General features: G+C 57.3%; 1 protein-coding gene across 1 annotated transcript in view; it reads left to right on the top strand.

Moving 5' to 3' along the window:
- The first annotated feature begins 2,999 nt into the window (after window positions 1-2,999).
- The window catches only part of LOC108296555 (A disintegrin and metalloproteinase with thrombospondin motifs 7-like), a 22,375-nt gene continuing 11,370 nt past the window's right edge, over window positions 3,000-14,004 (top strand). Inside the window, 13 exon segments of the mRNA XM_017519042.1 lie at window positions 3,000-3,174; window positions 3,506-3,607; window positions 6,003-6,133; window positions 6,348-6,466; window positions 6,652-6,732; window positions 7,070-7,214; window positions 8,121-8,213; window positions 8,621-8,766; window positions 9,875-10,044; window positions 10,337-10,470; window positions 11,319-11,439; window positions 12,513-12,757; window positions 13,028-13,169. Coding sequence (XP_017374531.1) covers window positions 3,000-3,174; window positions 3,506-3,607; window positions 6,003-6,133; window positions 6,348-6,466; window positions 6,652-6,732; window positions 7,070-7,214; window positions 8,121-8,213; window positions 8,621-8,766; window positions 9,875-10,044; window positions 10,337-10,470; window positions 11,319-11,439; window positions 12,513-12,757; window positions 13,028-13,169 — 1,804 coding nt within the window.

Genomic DNA, 14,004 nt, shown 5'->3' with positions numbered 1-14,004 from the left:
CAGTGGGGAGGTCTTGGTTCACTGCAACCTCCACCTGCCTCCACCATGTTTGGCTAATCAAATGTAACATTCTTAACAAGCCATCCTCTAGATTTAAAATGGTTTGTAATTGAAAACTAAAATGGTTTCCATTTGCAAACCATTTTAACTTGAAAAATTTCAGTTTGATAGTCAAGATAACTAGTCCCATCATTTTTCTTCAAAACATACAAATTTTGGGGCCTTTCTTTTTTTTCCCCCATAAAGAGGATCTCACTCTTTTTTCCAGACTGGAGTGCAGTGGCACAATCATAGCTCACTGCAGCCTTGAACTCTTGGGCTCAGAGAATCCCTACCTCAGCCTCCTGCTGTGTACAGGCTTGCCACCATACCTGGCTAATTTTTGTTTTTGTTTTTTTGAGACCAGGTCTTGCTCTGTCACCCAGGCTGGAGTGCAGTGGCGAGATCTCGGCTCACTGTAACCTCTGCTCCCTGGGTTCAAGCAATTCTCCTGCTTCAGCCTCCCTAGTAGCTGTGATTACAGGTATCTGCCACCGCGCCCAGCTAGTTTTTATGTGTTTAGTAGAGAGGGGGTTTCACCATGTTGGCCAGAGTGGCCTTGAATTTCTGATCTCAGGCAATCTACCCACCTTGGCCTCCCAAAGTGCTGGGATTACAGACACGAGCCACTGCACCCAGCCTTTTAATTTTTAAAAATATTTACATAGACAGGGTCTGTGACTCAGGCTGGTCTTGAACACCTGGCCTCAAGCTATCCTCCCACCTGGGCCTTCCAAAGTCCTGGGATTATGGGCATGAGCCACCCCACCAATCCTAGTTTTTAGGCCTTTGTGACTAAATAATTCATTCACTCAAGTGACAACTCTCTGCTTCCTGTACCTAAATACAAAGACCTATCAAATAATTTTTCTAAGGCCGGGGGGGGTGGTTCATGCCTGTAATCCCAGCACTTTGGGAGGCTGAGGAGGGTGGATCTCCTGAGGCCAAGATCAGCCTTATCAACTGGTAAAACCCAGTTGCTACTAATAATAAAAAAATTAGAGTCCACCGTGGTGGCTCATGCTTGTACTACCAGCTACTTGAGAGGCTGAGACAAGACAGTTGCCTGAACCCAAGAGGCGGAGATTGCAGTGAGCTGTGATTGCACCATCGTACTCCTGTCTGTGCTACAGAGCAAGACGCTGTCTCACAATGTTACACTTATGAGATTCATCTATCTAGGTGGAGGTTTGAGGGGGAGGGCGTGTGTGTGTGTGTGTGTGTGTGTGTGTTTAATGAGAAAGAGTCTCACATTCGCCCAGACAGGACTGCAGTGGCCTGGCTAATAGTTTTTATTTTTAGTAGAGGTGAGATTTCACCATGCTGGCCAAGCTGGTCTTGATTTCCTGATCTCAAGTGATCCATCTGCCTCGGCCTCCCAAAGTGTTAGGATTATAGGCGTGAGCCACTTCACAGGTCTGATTAAAATCTTTCAGCATGGAAAGACTTGAATTCAGAACTGAGTAGAATGAAGAGAGAGAGGAAACCTGTAAGGCATTCTTCTTTCTGGAGCAGATTTAGCAGAAGTAGCTTGGCTCTGAAGAAATAGTTGTGGCACAATTCCTGACCCCCAAATCATAACTAATATGGTGTGTTCATGAAACAGTTGGAACAGCAACTTCCTGCTCCCCACATCTCAGCGAAGGTTCTATGAACCTGGACCCTGATTCTTCAGTTTTCTATTTGTAGTAGCAATGACAGTTCCCTTGACAGCTCTTGCTGCAACAATGTTCTGGGAGACACCCGTGGGGATCCAGATGAAAGCCGGCTCTTGCAACTGCAACCTTCGGCAGTGCTCTAACACTAGTCAATATCAAATCCCTTTCTGCTTAAGTTAACCAGAGCAGTGTCTACTATGGGTAATTGAATCATGACTGATGCAATTATCAGATATAAACTGATGACAATGACAAGCGGGAAACCTGTACAAATACCAGATGTGAATCATGTGTTGGTTTATTCACATCTATTTGCCTTTTGATAATAATACTTTTTGATAATTGGTTTCTTGGTTTAATCTTTATGAAATTAACTTGAATGGCTCAAAATTCATTTTGTAGCTCTGAATTTAATTACTAATTGAGCCATTTAATCAAACTAGCTGGCCACCTACAGCTATTTAATCTCACTGGCCTACTGTAGATAGATAGATCCCTTATCTTAACCAGTTAGGGGATACCATACATTCTCTCTAAAGAACATCACTGGCCTGGCACAGTTGCTCACTCCTATAATCCCAGCACTTTGGAAGGCCAAAGCAGGCAGATCACAAGGTCAGGAGATCGAGACCATCCTGGCTAACACTACTAAAAATATAAAAAATTAGCTGGGCGTGGTGGCATGCACCTGTAGTCCCAGCTACTCGGGAGGCTGAGGCAGGAAAATTGCTTGAACCTGGGAGGCAGAGGTTGCAGTGAGCTGAGATGATGTCATTGCACTCCAGCCTTGGTGACAGAGCAAGACTCCATCTTCGGGGGAAAAAAAAAAGAGCCTAGACTGTGGCCCAGGCTTCTGACTGTGTTGGCAGACAAGTTATATTATCCCTTAAGCCTCAAAAAATGGAAATTTCGTGATGGGATCCCCTTGTGCATGCAATCTGACGAGTAAATGAGAAAATACATGGGGTGCTTAGCACAGTGCCTGCCATATAGTAAGCGTTTTATACATGCACACTACTGTTATTTCCACTGTTACCAAGTGATACACGGTATGGACTTCACCAGGGAGGTGGCCTGAAGGTGGGGAGAAGGGTGTGTCTCCTTCCTCAGAGAAGGGCAGAGAATGAGAGAATGGTTTCAGCAAATCAGAATAGTAGCTGTTCCCACCACAGCCCCAGGGCTTGTTCCCAGCTGCCTTGACCCAAGGTGCCACCCAGCGGGTCTAGAACAGACAGACAGAGTCTCTGCCCTCACTCAGCCGCTGGAATGCCTGAGGGACTTGGCTCGGGGCCTGGGGTGAGGATGGGAGGACAGTGTAAGAATCAGAGCCAGCCAGGGCCTCCCGGAGCCTTGGCACTGGGGAGAGCCAGACGAAAGCAGGACAATACATGTCCCACCAATGGTGGAGTGTTTGGGGAGGAGAACCCCATCTTCCCAAGGTCCTTTCACACTTTCACCTTTGCATCCTGGGAGTCACGTAGCAGGGTGCTCCCAAAGCTCAGGAGAGGATGTGTGGAGGGGTGAAGGTGGGCGGGGCACCAGCCTGTGGTCTCCTTGCTGGGGGCGGGACAGGAGAGAGAGGATGGACTCCACCCAGTCAGGTTGAGGACAGAATGAGTGAGATTCACCGGAAGTGCCAAATGGTCCGGGAGAGTTTCCAGCACTTTCGGTGTCTCAGAGGCACTCACAGACCACCCCCTTATCCTGGCTGGACTTGAAGCCTCTTGGCCTCCTGCATGTAGATGCTTACTTATCAGCCAAGCAGACCCACAGGGCTGAATTTCAATTTGTTCTGGCTGTGTCCACAGATCCCCATGTCCATTGGGCCCTGTGTGTGGGGACGGTGGTAAAGGAGACAGACGTGGAGACTGTCCTCCAGTCCCTCACACCAGGGGGACAGGCAGATGGGAGTGGGAGATGATTAGCACTGAGGCACGCAGTCCTCTTGGGTCTGTAGGAATGAGGGGACGGACACCAACTCTCCTGGGGTCAGGAACAGCAACTCAGAGAAGGAGTCCTGGAGCTGCCTCTAAAGGCTGACTTCCACTGCAAGGAAGAAGGGCGCTGTAGGTGGAGGGCAGGCTGGGGAGAGGCTGGGGCCATGCCAGTGTAGGGTGGGGCAGAAGAGCCCTCAGGAGGTGGTGGGGGATGGGCTGGAGGGTAACCTCTGAAGTCTGTCCGAGAGGGTTGGCCTGAAGAACTCTAAGAGACTTTCCGGGCTGACAGGTGCTTTAGGGGCTCTGGGGAGCAGTCACAGCATTTCACCAGTGTCAACTTGGACCAGGCTGGGAGGAGGGGTGGCTCTGCTCCCCGCTTCCCTTAAAGCCAGCATTTCTACAGGGAGAGAGGGAGGCGGGTCACATGTTGGACCCCCCCATCCCATGACTCCATGACCAGATCCCGGAGTGAGGGGGCAGGGGAGCGGGCACCCAGGTCTCTCCTGTTGGTGGTGGGCAGTGCTTTGCTGTCGTCAGATTACAGTGAGGCTTCTGACCCAAGTCACATACTGTCTGCTCTGACCTCTTGTGGGACTGCCCATACCCGCTATAATTAGCTCGAGGAGGGGCATGGAGGGGAAGGGCTGATGGGCTTGGGGATCTGGGTATGTCGGCCACGCAGAGGACCTCACAGTGAGCCTGTCAGAGGAAGGAAGGGCCGGCCGCCTGTGTGATTTTTCCCAAGAAGACACTGCTATTTATACTTCTGTAGCTTGGGATCGGCCTCTTGTAGATGAGGACGTGAAAGCCCAAGGCCACAAGCATCTACAGCCAGTCAAAGAGTAAAAACATGGGTTTCTGACTCCCAAGACAGCACCTGATCTGATTCCTGCAGTGGATTCGGTGAGGGTCGCCTCATGCTCCTGACTTCTCCCGGACTGTTGGTGCTGGGGTGAGAAGCATTGGACCCCTCAGCCACCGGGTCAGAAGACCCCTTAGCTAGTATGGGTGAGCCCCCACCTACGTCCTCGAACCATGGAATGCTAGAGGAAGGAAGGAGCCCAGGGCCAGCTGACCCCATCACCCCCTGCTGACACACTGCCCTGGGTGCAGGCCCAGGGAGGCTTAGGGAGCCCCAAGCTGCCGGAGCACTTGGGACAGTCCTTTCTCCCTGCCAGGCCTCGGCTGCCATGGTTTTAAACTTGTATTTGAGGTGAAGTACTTGAGGCCGGGCTCATGGTTGAATGGGAGGAGCCCTGCTCTGGGGGCAGCCCAGTGAAAAGACATAGCCTGGTGCAGGCAGCCTGGACTTGGCTTGAGATCCTGGCCATCATGTTCCTCTTGTATGTATCCCAGGGCAAGTGACAGATGAATCCTGAGTGTGTGAGGGGAGATGATGGAACAGTCTGCCTGGGATATTGTGAGGAGCAAATGAGAGGGTGTGTACCCGGTGCCTGGGACCAGCCTGGCACGTGGCCATCTTGGGATTGTGAGGAGTGAATGAGAGGGTGTGCACCCGGTGCCTGGGGCCACCCTGGCACGTGGTCATCTCAGGGTTGTGAGGAGCGAATGAGAGGGTGTGCAACTGTTGCACGGGACCAGCCTGGCACGTGACCATCTTGGGGTTGTGAGGAGCAAATGAGAGGGTGTGAACCCTGTGCCTGGGGCCACCCTGGCAGGTAGTCATCTCAGGGTTGTGAGGAGCGAATGAGAGGGTGCGCCCCCGGTGCCTGGGACCAGCCTGGCACGTTGTCGTCTTGGGCACTAGGACTGCATGCAGCAGCTGCTCCTCTGCCCACTCCCATGTTAGAGGGATCTGTTTCCAGCTAGCAGGGCAGTCTGGGTGACTCCAGGAGGATTCCAGGGTCCTCAGTAGGAGTTTGGTCGCCTTGATTTTCTTCTCCGCAGCTCTGGGCACAGCCAGGGGCCTGTCACTGGCCAGGGGACTTAGGAGACCACACAGACCACCCACCCAGCCTGGATCTCCCAGCTGCCAGGCCCCCTGCTCTGAAATCTGGGCTTTGGGGTCCTACGGTCTGAGCTACCCTCCCAGCCTCACCCCACACCTGCCTTTGGCAGTACTGGCTGTTCCTGACTCTTTCATGTTCTTCCAGCCTCTCCACATCTGTAGTGTTTCCTTCTCCTCTCCCTGCTGGACTCTGGGATTTATCACCTCTGCTTTCTTCCCTGTGCAATCCCTGCCTGGCCCATTCAGGACTGTGGCTCATCCTGGCCCTCGGGCCTGGCACCGCCTGCCCTAAGACCTCCCAGGAGAGAGACTGGAGGGTTTGTGCCTCCCCATCACCCCTGCCTGGCTAGAGGCCCCAGGTCCCGTGGGTCCTGCCTCCCTCTGTTGCTTCTGCCCAAGTCGTGGCTGCCGGGGTCATCTCAGCCCTGATTGTCTGTGTGGCTCAATTCTCCCCAGAACTGCTGCCCCCGGAAGGCCCCCAAACTTTCCTCCAGTTTCTCCAGGACAGCAAGGAGTCGAGGGGTGGGCCGGTCAGTATGCCAGGGCACTCCTGCTGCTAAGCTGTAGTGGTGCCAGCCTAAGGTCCAGCAGGGGCAGCAGGATGGACACTGGGCCCAGACACAATAGCCATGCCCGAGGGCCACGCAGAATGAGGCAGGGGCAGAAGCAGGTGCCAGCTGGGCCTGGGCCGCCCTCCCCAGGGCCCCCTGCCTGCATGCCCCCACCTCGTGGTGTTGTGTCTAGGCGGGCAGCCTCGTCTTCGTCACACCACGGCAGCAGGAGTGTCTGGTGGGTACAGATTGTGCCTGTTCTCGTCTGCCCTGTTCCCCGCCACTGCTGCCAGGGAATGCAGCTGGAGGAAGGTGGGAGTAGATAGGGTGTGACAGAGGCTGAGGCCAGTCCTGCAGGGGGACAGGCGGCTGCGTGGGCTCTCTCCCAGGGGAGGGCTGCTTTCCAGACCTCGTCCTTCCATAGATGACCTGAGGTCTCTGCCTGGGTGGGGCCATCGGAGGCTCTGTTGTGTCAACTGTGATGTGATGTTCTCCAGATCCTTGTCGGACCTGGCTTCAGGGTCTGGGCTCAGGGATGCAGGCTGCAGGGTTGGAGAGCAGGGCCACAAGAGGGCTTGGTGATCCAGGAGGCTTCAGAGGGAAGGACCCTGGTGCGGCATCTGGAGGGGAAGCTGCAGCCGTAGGGCAAGAGGAGCGGGATGGAGGCGGCAGTGTGTGCAGAGGCCGGGCACTGGGGCTGGGGTTGTTGAGCTGGAATGCCCAGGAGGTGAGATGAGCGTGGGCGGGAGGGCCTCTGCTGCTGGCTGCAGGGTGGCTGAGCCAAGCAGGGGGCTGGAGTTCTCCTACAGTGGTGGGGCTCTGTGCCACTCCCTCCTCCCCTCCCAGCCCAGCCAAGGCCTCTCCGATGGGTCTCACAAGCTGCCCCCGCTCTCCTTGCTCCCGTCCCATCTCTAGCCGCAGGTGGGGCCTGTGCCTGGATGATTCTCCTGCCAAGGACATCATTGACTTCCCCTTAGTGCTACCCGGCGTCCTCTATGATGTGAGCCACCAGTGCTGCCTCCAGTACGGGGCCTACTCTGCCTTCTGTGACGACATGGATGTGAGTGGGCTGGGATGGGTACCAGGGTGTGGGGACCCAGTGGGAGGGCTCAGGGGGCAGCCCTCACCAGCCAGTGGATGCCAGCCTGGGAGGAACCTCGCTGGCCTGGGCTGTGCCCCCAAATGATACTGTGACACGTCAGAGGCCTGTGGGAGAGGCCAAGGATGGACAGCCACTGACCCGGCTCTGAATTCTGGGTCAATCACGGATCCACTGTGACAAGTCCCTTAGCCTCCCTGGGGCTGGCTTTTAAGAGGGAAAAGGGCCAGGCGTGGTGGCTCACACCTGTAATCCCAGCACTTTGGGAGGCTGAGGCAAGTGGATCACGAGGTCAAGAGATCAAGACCATCCTGGCCAAAATGGTGAAACACCGTCTCTACTAAAAATGCAAAAAATTAGCTGGACATGGTGGCACATGCCTGTAGTCCCAGCTGCTTGGGAAGCTGAGACAGGAGAATGGCTTGAACCCAGGAGGCGGAGGTTGCAGTGAGCCGAGAATGCGCCATTGCATTCCAGCCTGGGCAACAAGAGTGAAACTTCGTCTCAAAAAAAAAAAAAAAAAAAAAAGGGGGGGGGGAAGGAACCCGTGTGGGGAGGGTCTGTTTATCCTGGAGAAGACTGCCTGGAGTGATCTTCTAACGGGAGTGTTTCCAGAGGCGGGGCTGGGCCGGGAGAGGGGTGGACAGCTGGGGAGTGGTGTGAGCAGCACAGTCCCGGGCCCCCCACACCACCACAGGGTCTGGAGAGGAAGGTGGGAGCAGACACAGAAGGGACTTCTGGGGGTCTGTGGACCCCCACCATGTGGAAGAGTGTCTAGGGGGCGCTTGGGGACAGGGTGGGGGCAGGGTGGCTGGTGGCACAGGGGTGGGGTGGGGTGAGGGTGTGGCTTGTGCCTCCTCCTTGCAGAATGTCTGCCACACACTTTGGTGCTCTGTCGGGACCACCTGTCACTCCAAGCTGGATGCAGCCGTGGACAGCACCCGGTGTGGGGAGAAGGAGGTAGGAAGTGCCCAGTCCCAGCGGTGGGAGGGAGAGGCCAGACCACCTGCTGTGTCCAGGCCCAGGAGTCAGCCCCAGCTCACAGTCTTGCTGTGCTCCTAGCAGACCCCCACTCTCTGCAGCCCAAGCCTCCATCTACGTAGTGGAGGCGTTGGGCACAGGGCTTGATTCCATGATTCCCCGGGTGTCTTCAGCTGAGTCGGCATGTGGGCTGTTTTACTCCCTGCTCAGCTCTGCCCTGCGGCCTGGGCCACATGTGATGGTGATGATTGGGAGGGGTCTCTCTCATCTTCCATCCTTCCTCTCTGTGCTTTCCGTGGCCTTCTCACCCACCTTGTTCTCACTAGGGTGAGGATGACTGATGGGCTTGGGGGTGGGGGTGGCTCTACCTCCATCTGTCTCAGTAGTGGTGTCTCAATGCGGAGTGGGTGCCCGTGGGCTTCTGGCCTGAGGCCGTGGACGGTGGCTGGTCTGGCTGGAGCACCTGGTCCATCTGCTCGTGGAGCTGTGGCATGGCCGTGCAGAGCACTGAGCAGCAGTGCACGCAGCCTGCGTGAGTGTGGGGCCCAGGGTGCCCTGCGTGATGGGACAGAGGGACCCAAGCAGCCAGCCGATTGCAGGGGCTTGGCTCTGTCCCAGCCCCTGGCTCTTAGAAGTATCCTCATAATGGTCAGTCTGAGGGTCCAGGCCACCTTGAGTCACTTTCAAGGAGGGTTTTGGGGCTGACAGGTCCCCACTGCTGACCCCTTTGCAGAGACGGGAACACTGAGGCTCAGAGACTAGAGAGACTCATCAGAAGCCACACGGCAAAGCAGCTGCCGGCTGGAGGGAGGGTGGAGAGGGCAGTGGGGAAGAGCATGGGCCCTGGACCTTAGATGGCTCAGGGTTTGAATCCCCTCTTCACCCCTTCTCTGGGCCTCCGTTTCCCCGTTTAAACAGGGGGATGTGAGAATGTGATGAGGCGCAGAGCCCAGCAGTACCGTAGAACCGAGGCACTGCCCAGCTGATTCCCTCTTCACGAGGCCACCCAGGGAAGGCATGGGGTTCACAGCCAGCCCCACCGAGGGCCCTGTGCCCTCCCTGCCTCCAGACCTCCAGGTCTGAGCTGGGTTGGGTCCAGCTACCCTAGCCTAGATGGGGAGGATTTCAGGAGCTGTGACTTGGCAGACCTCTCAGCTGGCTGGGGCCCTGGGGGCCTTTTTTTTACACCCGGGCTGGGGGAACTGCCACCAGGAGGGAGGCTGAGGACTCAAGGGCTCGTTGGGACGCTGGTGTCATGGGCTGGGGACTCGGAGCTGTCCCTCCAGTCAGTGCCAGTCATGCCTGCAGCTTGTCACAGCTTCTCAACAGTCCTTTGCAGAGTCAGCCTCAACCCCATTTTACAGATGAGTAAACTGAGGCCCAGGGGTTGGCCAGAGACTTGGTCACAGTCGCACAGTAGGCTGGGGACAGAGCTCAGGCTTCCTGCTGCCATTTCCCTGCAGGTCCTTACAAACAGGGAGGGTGTGTCTGGGCCAGAGTGGGGGCAGCCCACAGGAAGAGAGCATGTGCGCAGAGCTGGGTGGCAGGGATCTTGGGGTGTGGGTACAGGAGGCGGCCACTCGCTCCGGGCTGTGGCCACGGAGTAGCACTCACCAGGCCCTCTCTGCATCTCCCCACAGGCCCAAATACAAGGGCAAGTACTGCGTGTGGGAGCGGAAGCGTTTCTGCCTCTGCAACCTACACGCCTGCCCCTCTAGCTGCCCCTCCTTCTGCCATGTCCAGTGCAGCCACTTTGATGCTATGCTCTACAAAGGCCAGCTGCACACATGGGTGCCTGTGGTCAATGATGGTGAGTGCTGCCTCCCACGGGGACACTGAGGCTCAGAGGGCTGGGGCTGTGTGCGCTCAAGGCTACCCTGTGATGCAGCAGGAGGCTCAGTCTCCACCCTAAGCCTGGGCCGCCCCACTGTGCCCTGGGGCTGCGGCTCCTCCCAGCTCCCCAGTCTGCAGCCTTGCAGATAGCTATCAGCCCAGCCGGAGCCTCCAGCCTGCCATGGATGCGTGTCATGGAGGGGTCTTCCTGGTGGCCTCCATAACTCCTGCCCCAGCTGTCGCTGATGGGTCTTCTACTTAGCTCCCAGTGCACCCCTGTGAGTTGCACTGCCAGCCCTCAAATGAGTATTTTGCCGAAAAGCTGCAGGACGCGGTGGTTGATGGCACCCCCTGCTACCAGGGCAGGGTTAGCCGGAACCTCTGCATCAATGGCATCTCCAAGGTGTTCCTGGTCGGGAAGAGGCTCTCCCAGCACTGCCCGCCCCCAGCCCCACTGGCAGGCTCCAGGTGCTCCCCTGGGTCCCTCCTGGTCCTCTGGCCACCCTCCCCATGCTCTGCCATTGGGCTTCCCAGACCCCACCCTCTATACCACTAAGGCAAAGCCCATACCAGGCCTCCTGGCGCTGGAGACCCCTGCCAGTCAGGGCTCGCTGCCCCTCGTCTCCTTGGGTGCTTGCCAGCACCACCCCAGCCGGGACACCGGAACACAGGCAGGGGCTTGACCTCTTGCCAGCTGGCTGACCCCAGGCAGTGGTTTCCTCCCTGAAAGAAGGGGTCAAATGAGGTGGCACAGGTGACATGAAGGGCTCTAGCCCCGAAGGTGTCTCGTCTTTGCCCATCTCCCCAGCCACCTACCTGCTCCTGCTTCTAGCCCACTAAGCAGCTGGGGTGTCCGGGCCTGGGCTCAGAGGGGGACCAGCAGGGAGAGGCTGACCCCCAGCACCTCTGATGTTCAGATTCCCTGCACATGCTGGTCAGGAGCCCGTGGTGAGTCAGGTCCCTGCCTGCCCGCAGCCTTTGCAGAACTCCCTCCTCTTGTCACATGTGATACTCAAGACATACCTTTAAGGGAGGGATGGGTCTCCCCATCTCACATCTGAGGACACTGAGGCTCAGGGAGGTAGAGAAGTTCACCTGGGTCAGAGGCACAGCTGGGGTGGGGCAGGGCCAGAGAGAGGCCTCCCGATCCCCACTCCAGCTGTCTCCTCCTGACCCTGGCTGGCCCCCGGGCTGGGGCCACAGAGGACTGACCGCCAGTACCACGGGCCTCCCCTCCCTTGTGTGTTGCAGAATGTGGGCTGTGACTTCGAGATTGACTCTGGTGCCATGGAGGACTGCTGTGGCGTGTGCCACGGCAATGGCTCCACCTGCCACACCGTGAGCGAGACCTTAGAGGAGGTCGAGGGCCTGGGTATGGGGTGGGACCACTGTGGGGGAGAGGTGTGCTCTTTACCTGGTGGCCACTCCCCCATCTGCCCCGGGCCCCCCCATTGGACTTGGGGGTCCTCACCCAGCCATAGATGGCTAAGCAGGGAAGACTTGCTGGGGTGGAATTCATGTAGGAGTCAGGGACCCCTAACCCAAGCGCAGAGAACTGTCCCCGTGGGGAGTCCTCTTGTCCCAGAGACCCCAGGCAGGTCCAGCTCAGCTTGTGTGCAGCCCCTGGGCCTCTGGGAGGATGGTAGTCTCTTCCTGAAGCTTCCGAGATCCTCAGCTCCATGCCCTTCCCTTGGATCTGCTTTGCACACGTTCAAGTGCTGAATGTGCTAGGTGATGGGGACATGCTGGTGAATCGTTCAGTCCCGCAGGTGACAGGACCTTCTGTGTGGCCAATGCAGTGCAGGGAGGCACAGAGGACTCCTCCTCTGTTGCCCAGAGGACTTTGGGAGCACCGAGGAAGACACTCCTGGCCTGGGGAAGCCAGGGAAGTTTTCCCGTGGGAGGAAAACCCTGTTGTCCTCAGATCCCAGCAGGGTGCTCATTCATGTTACTATCCCTGCCTGCCTCACTTTCCTCATCTGTGAAATGGGGACAACACTGGTACCTACATCCTAGGGTTGTTACTCATTTTACACGTGAGCAGTGCCTGGCGTGTGATGGGTGTTACAGAAGCAGGTGAATAAAAGCAGCCGTGTGGGCTGAGGAGGGTGACCTGGGAGAAAGGCCTGAGCACGCTGGCATTTTAGAAAGAGAATGCCAGCTGGCCCTGAGTGTTGGGTGGACCCAGCCTTGTGATGAGACCAGTTTAGGTCTCCAAGAGAGGGGTGACGGGGCATGGACACGGGGTCAGGATTTAGGGCGCCTCTGTGAGGTTTTGGTGACCGACATATCTGAGCAATTGGGAGAGCTCAGACTTTTAAGCTAACGGTGGAATCTTTGGCATCAGCAGGCGGGGTGCAAGTGGGGAGAGAGGTGAGGGCAGCAGGTGGGGATAGGCAACCCTGTCACCCCGAGCACAACCTATACACAACCCGTGGCCAGCAGTGTATGTGGACGTGGGTCTGATCCCAGCTGGCGCACATGAGATCTGCATCCAGGAGGTGGCGGAGGCTGCTAACTTCCTGGCACTGCAGAGCGAGGACCCGAAGAAGTACTTCCTCAACGGCGGCTGGACCATCCAGTGGGACAGGGACTACCAGGTGGCAGGGACCACCTTCACATATGCATGCAGGGGCAACTGGGAGAACCTCACGTCCCCAGGTCCCACCAATGATCCTGTCTGGATTCAGGTGCGTGCTTCCCGAGGCCCAGGAGCGGGGAGCAGAGGCGGAGACCCCAGGCCCATGGCAGGGTCTCATCTTGGAGGAGTGAGCCCTGGGGCAGTCACAGAGCCTGGCTCTCAGCCAGGCCCTCCTGCTGCAACCTCTGCCTCAGTTTCTCCATCTTTTAAAATGGCCCCATGATGTAGCTGCTGTTCAAAGGTGGCTGGGGTCAGCTCCTCTAGGGCTGGGTGGATGGAGAGGATGCCTCATCCTCACGGGGCCCATCTGCTCGCCCAGCTGCTGTTGCAGGACAGCAACCCCGGGGTGCACTATGAGTACACCGTCCACAAGGAGGCAGATGCCCATGGCGAGGTCCCACCGCCCGAGTTCTCCTGGCACTATGGACCCTGGACCAAGTGCATGGTCACCTGCGGCACAGGTGAGAAGAGGGGCAGGCACAACCCCTCCAGCAGGGGCTTTGGCTCTGGACAGGGACGCCGGCTTCAGCCTCCAGCTCACTGCTGGGCCACCACAGGTCTGGAGGTTTGCTTCTCTGAGCCTCAGTTCCCCATCTGTGAAATGAAGCTGGCAATTGCCCCATGTCCCATGCCCGCTGGGTGGTAAATAGATGAGGCAGGTGGGGGCAGCTTGCGGCGAGCGCTCAGCGTGCCCCAGCCCTTGGCATTTCCATCCAGGGGGCACAGCTCCCTCTCAATTTTTTCCTGGCTCAGCTCCGGCAGGTCTCGTGCCTGCATTTCTCCTGTGTCCTGGAGACGACTCCCCCACCCCCACAGAGCTTTAGCTGTGGGCCTGTAGGGACATTGCTCCCCTTCTCCAGCCCCTCCAGTGGTCCAGAAGCTGGGGCTCCCTGGTGGCTGCCCCATGAGGGGCTTCCCAGACAGAAGGAGGGGGAACAGTGGAAGGTGGCAGGGAAGGGGGCAGTGAGGGGAGGGAGGCCAGGGCACAGCCAGGTTTGCCACCCCACTCTGAGGCCAGCCTAGTGGCCCCTCACCACACCGACTTATTTCTTTAAACTATATAAAAAGTATGATGGTTTCATTAACTCCGACTCTTCCTCCCCATATTTCCCTTCGTGCCCTCCATGCGCCTTGGTCTCCCTGCCTCTCAGAATCTCCCACCTCAGGTCTCCTACCCTGCCCCTTGATCTTCCTCCCAATGCCCCTCAGTTTCCCCTGACCCCTCAGTCTTCCCCCTCACCCCTCGGTCTCCCCCACATGCTCCTCAATCCCCCCCTCTGTCTCCCCCCCACCCCT

Source organism: Cebus imitator, unplaced genomic scaffold (assembly GCF_001604975.1).
Source record: "Cebus imitator isolate Cc_AM_T3 unplaced genomic scaffold, Cebus_imitator-1.0 Scaffold724, whole genome shotgun sequence".
NCBI classification, from domain to species: Eukaryota; Metazoa; Chordata; class Mammalia; order Primates; family Cebidae; genus Cebus; species Cebus imitator.
The sequence above is the reverse complement of the archived record's forward strand: the minus strand, read 5'-3'. Positions and strand labels throughout refer to the sequence as shown.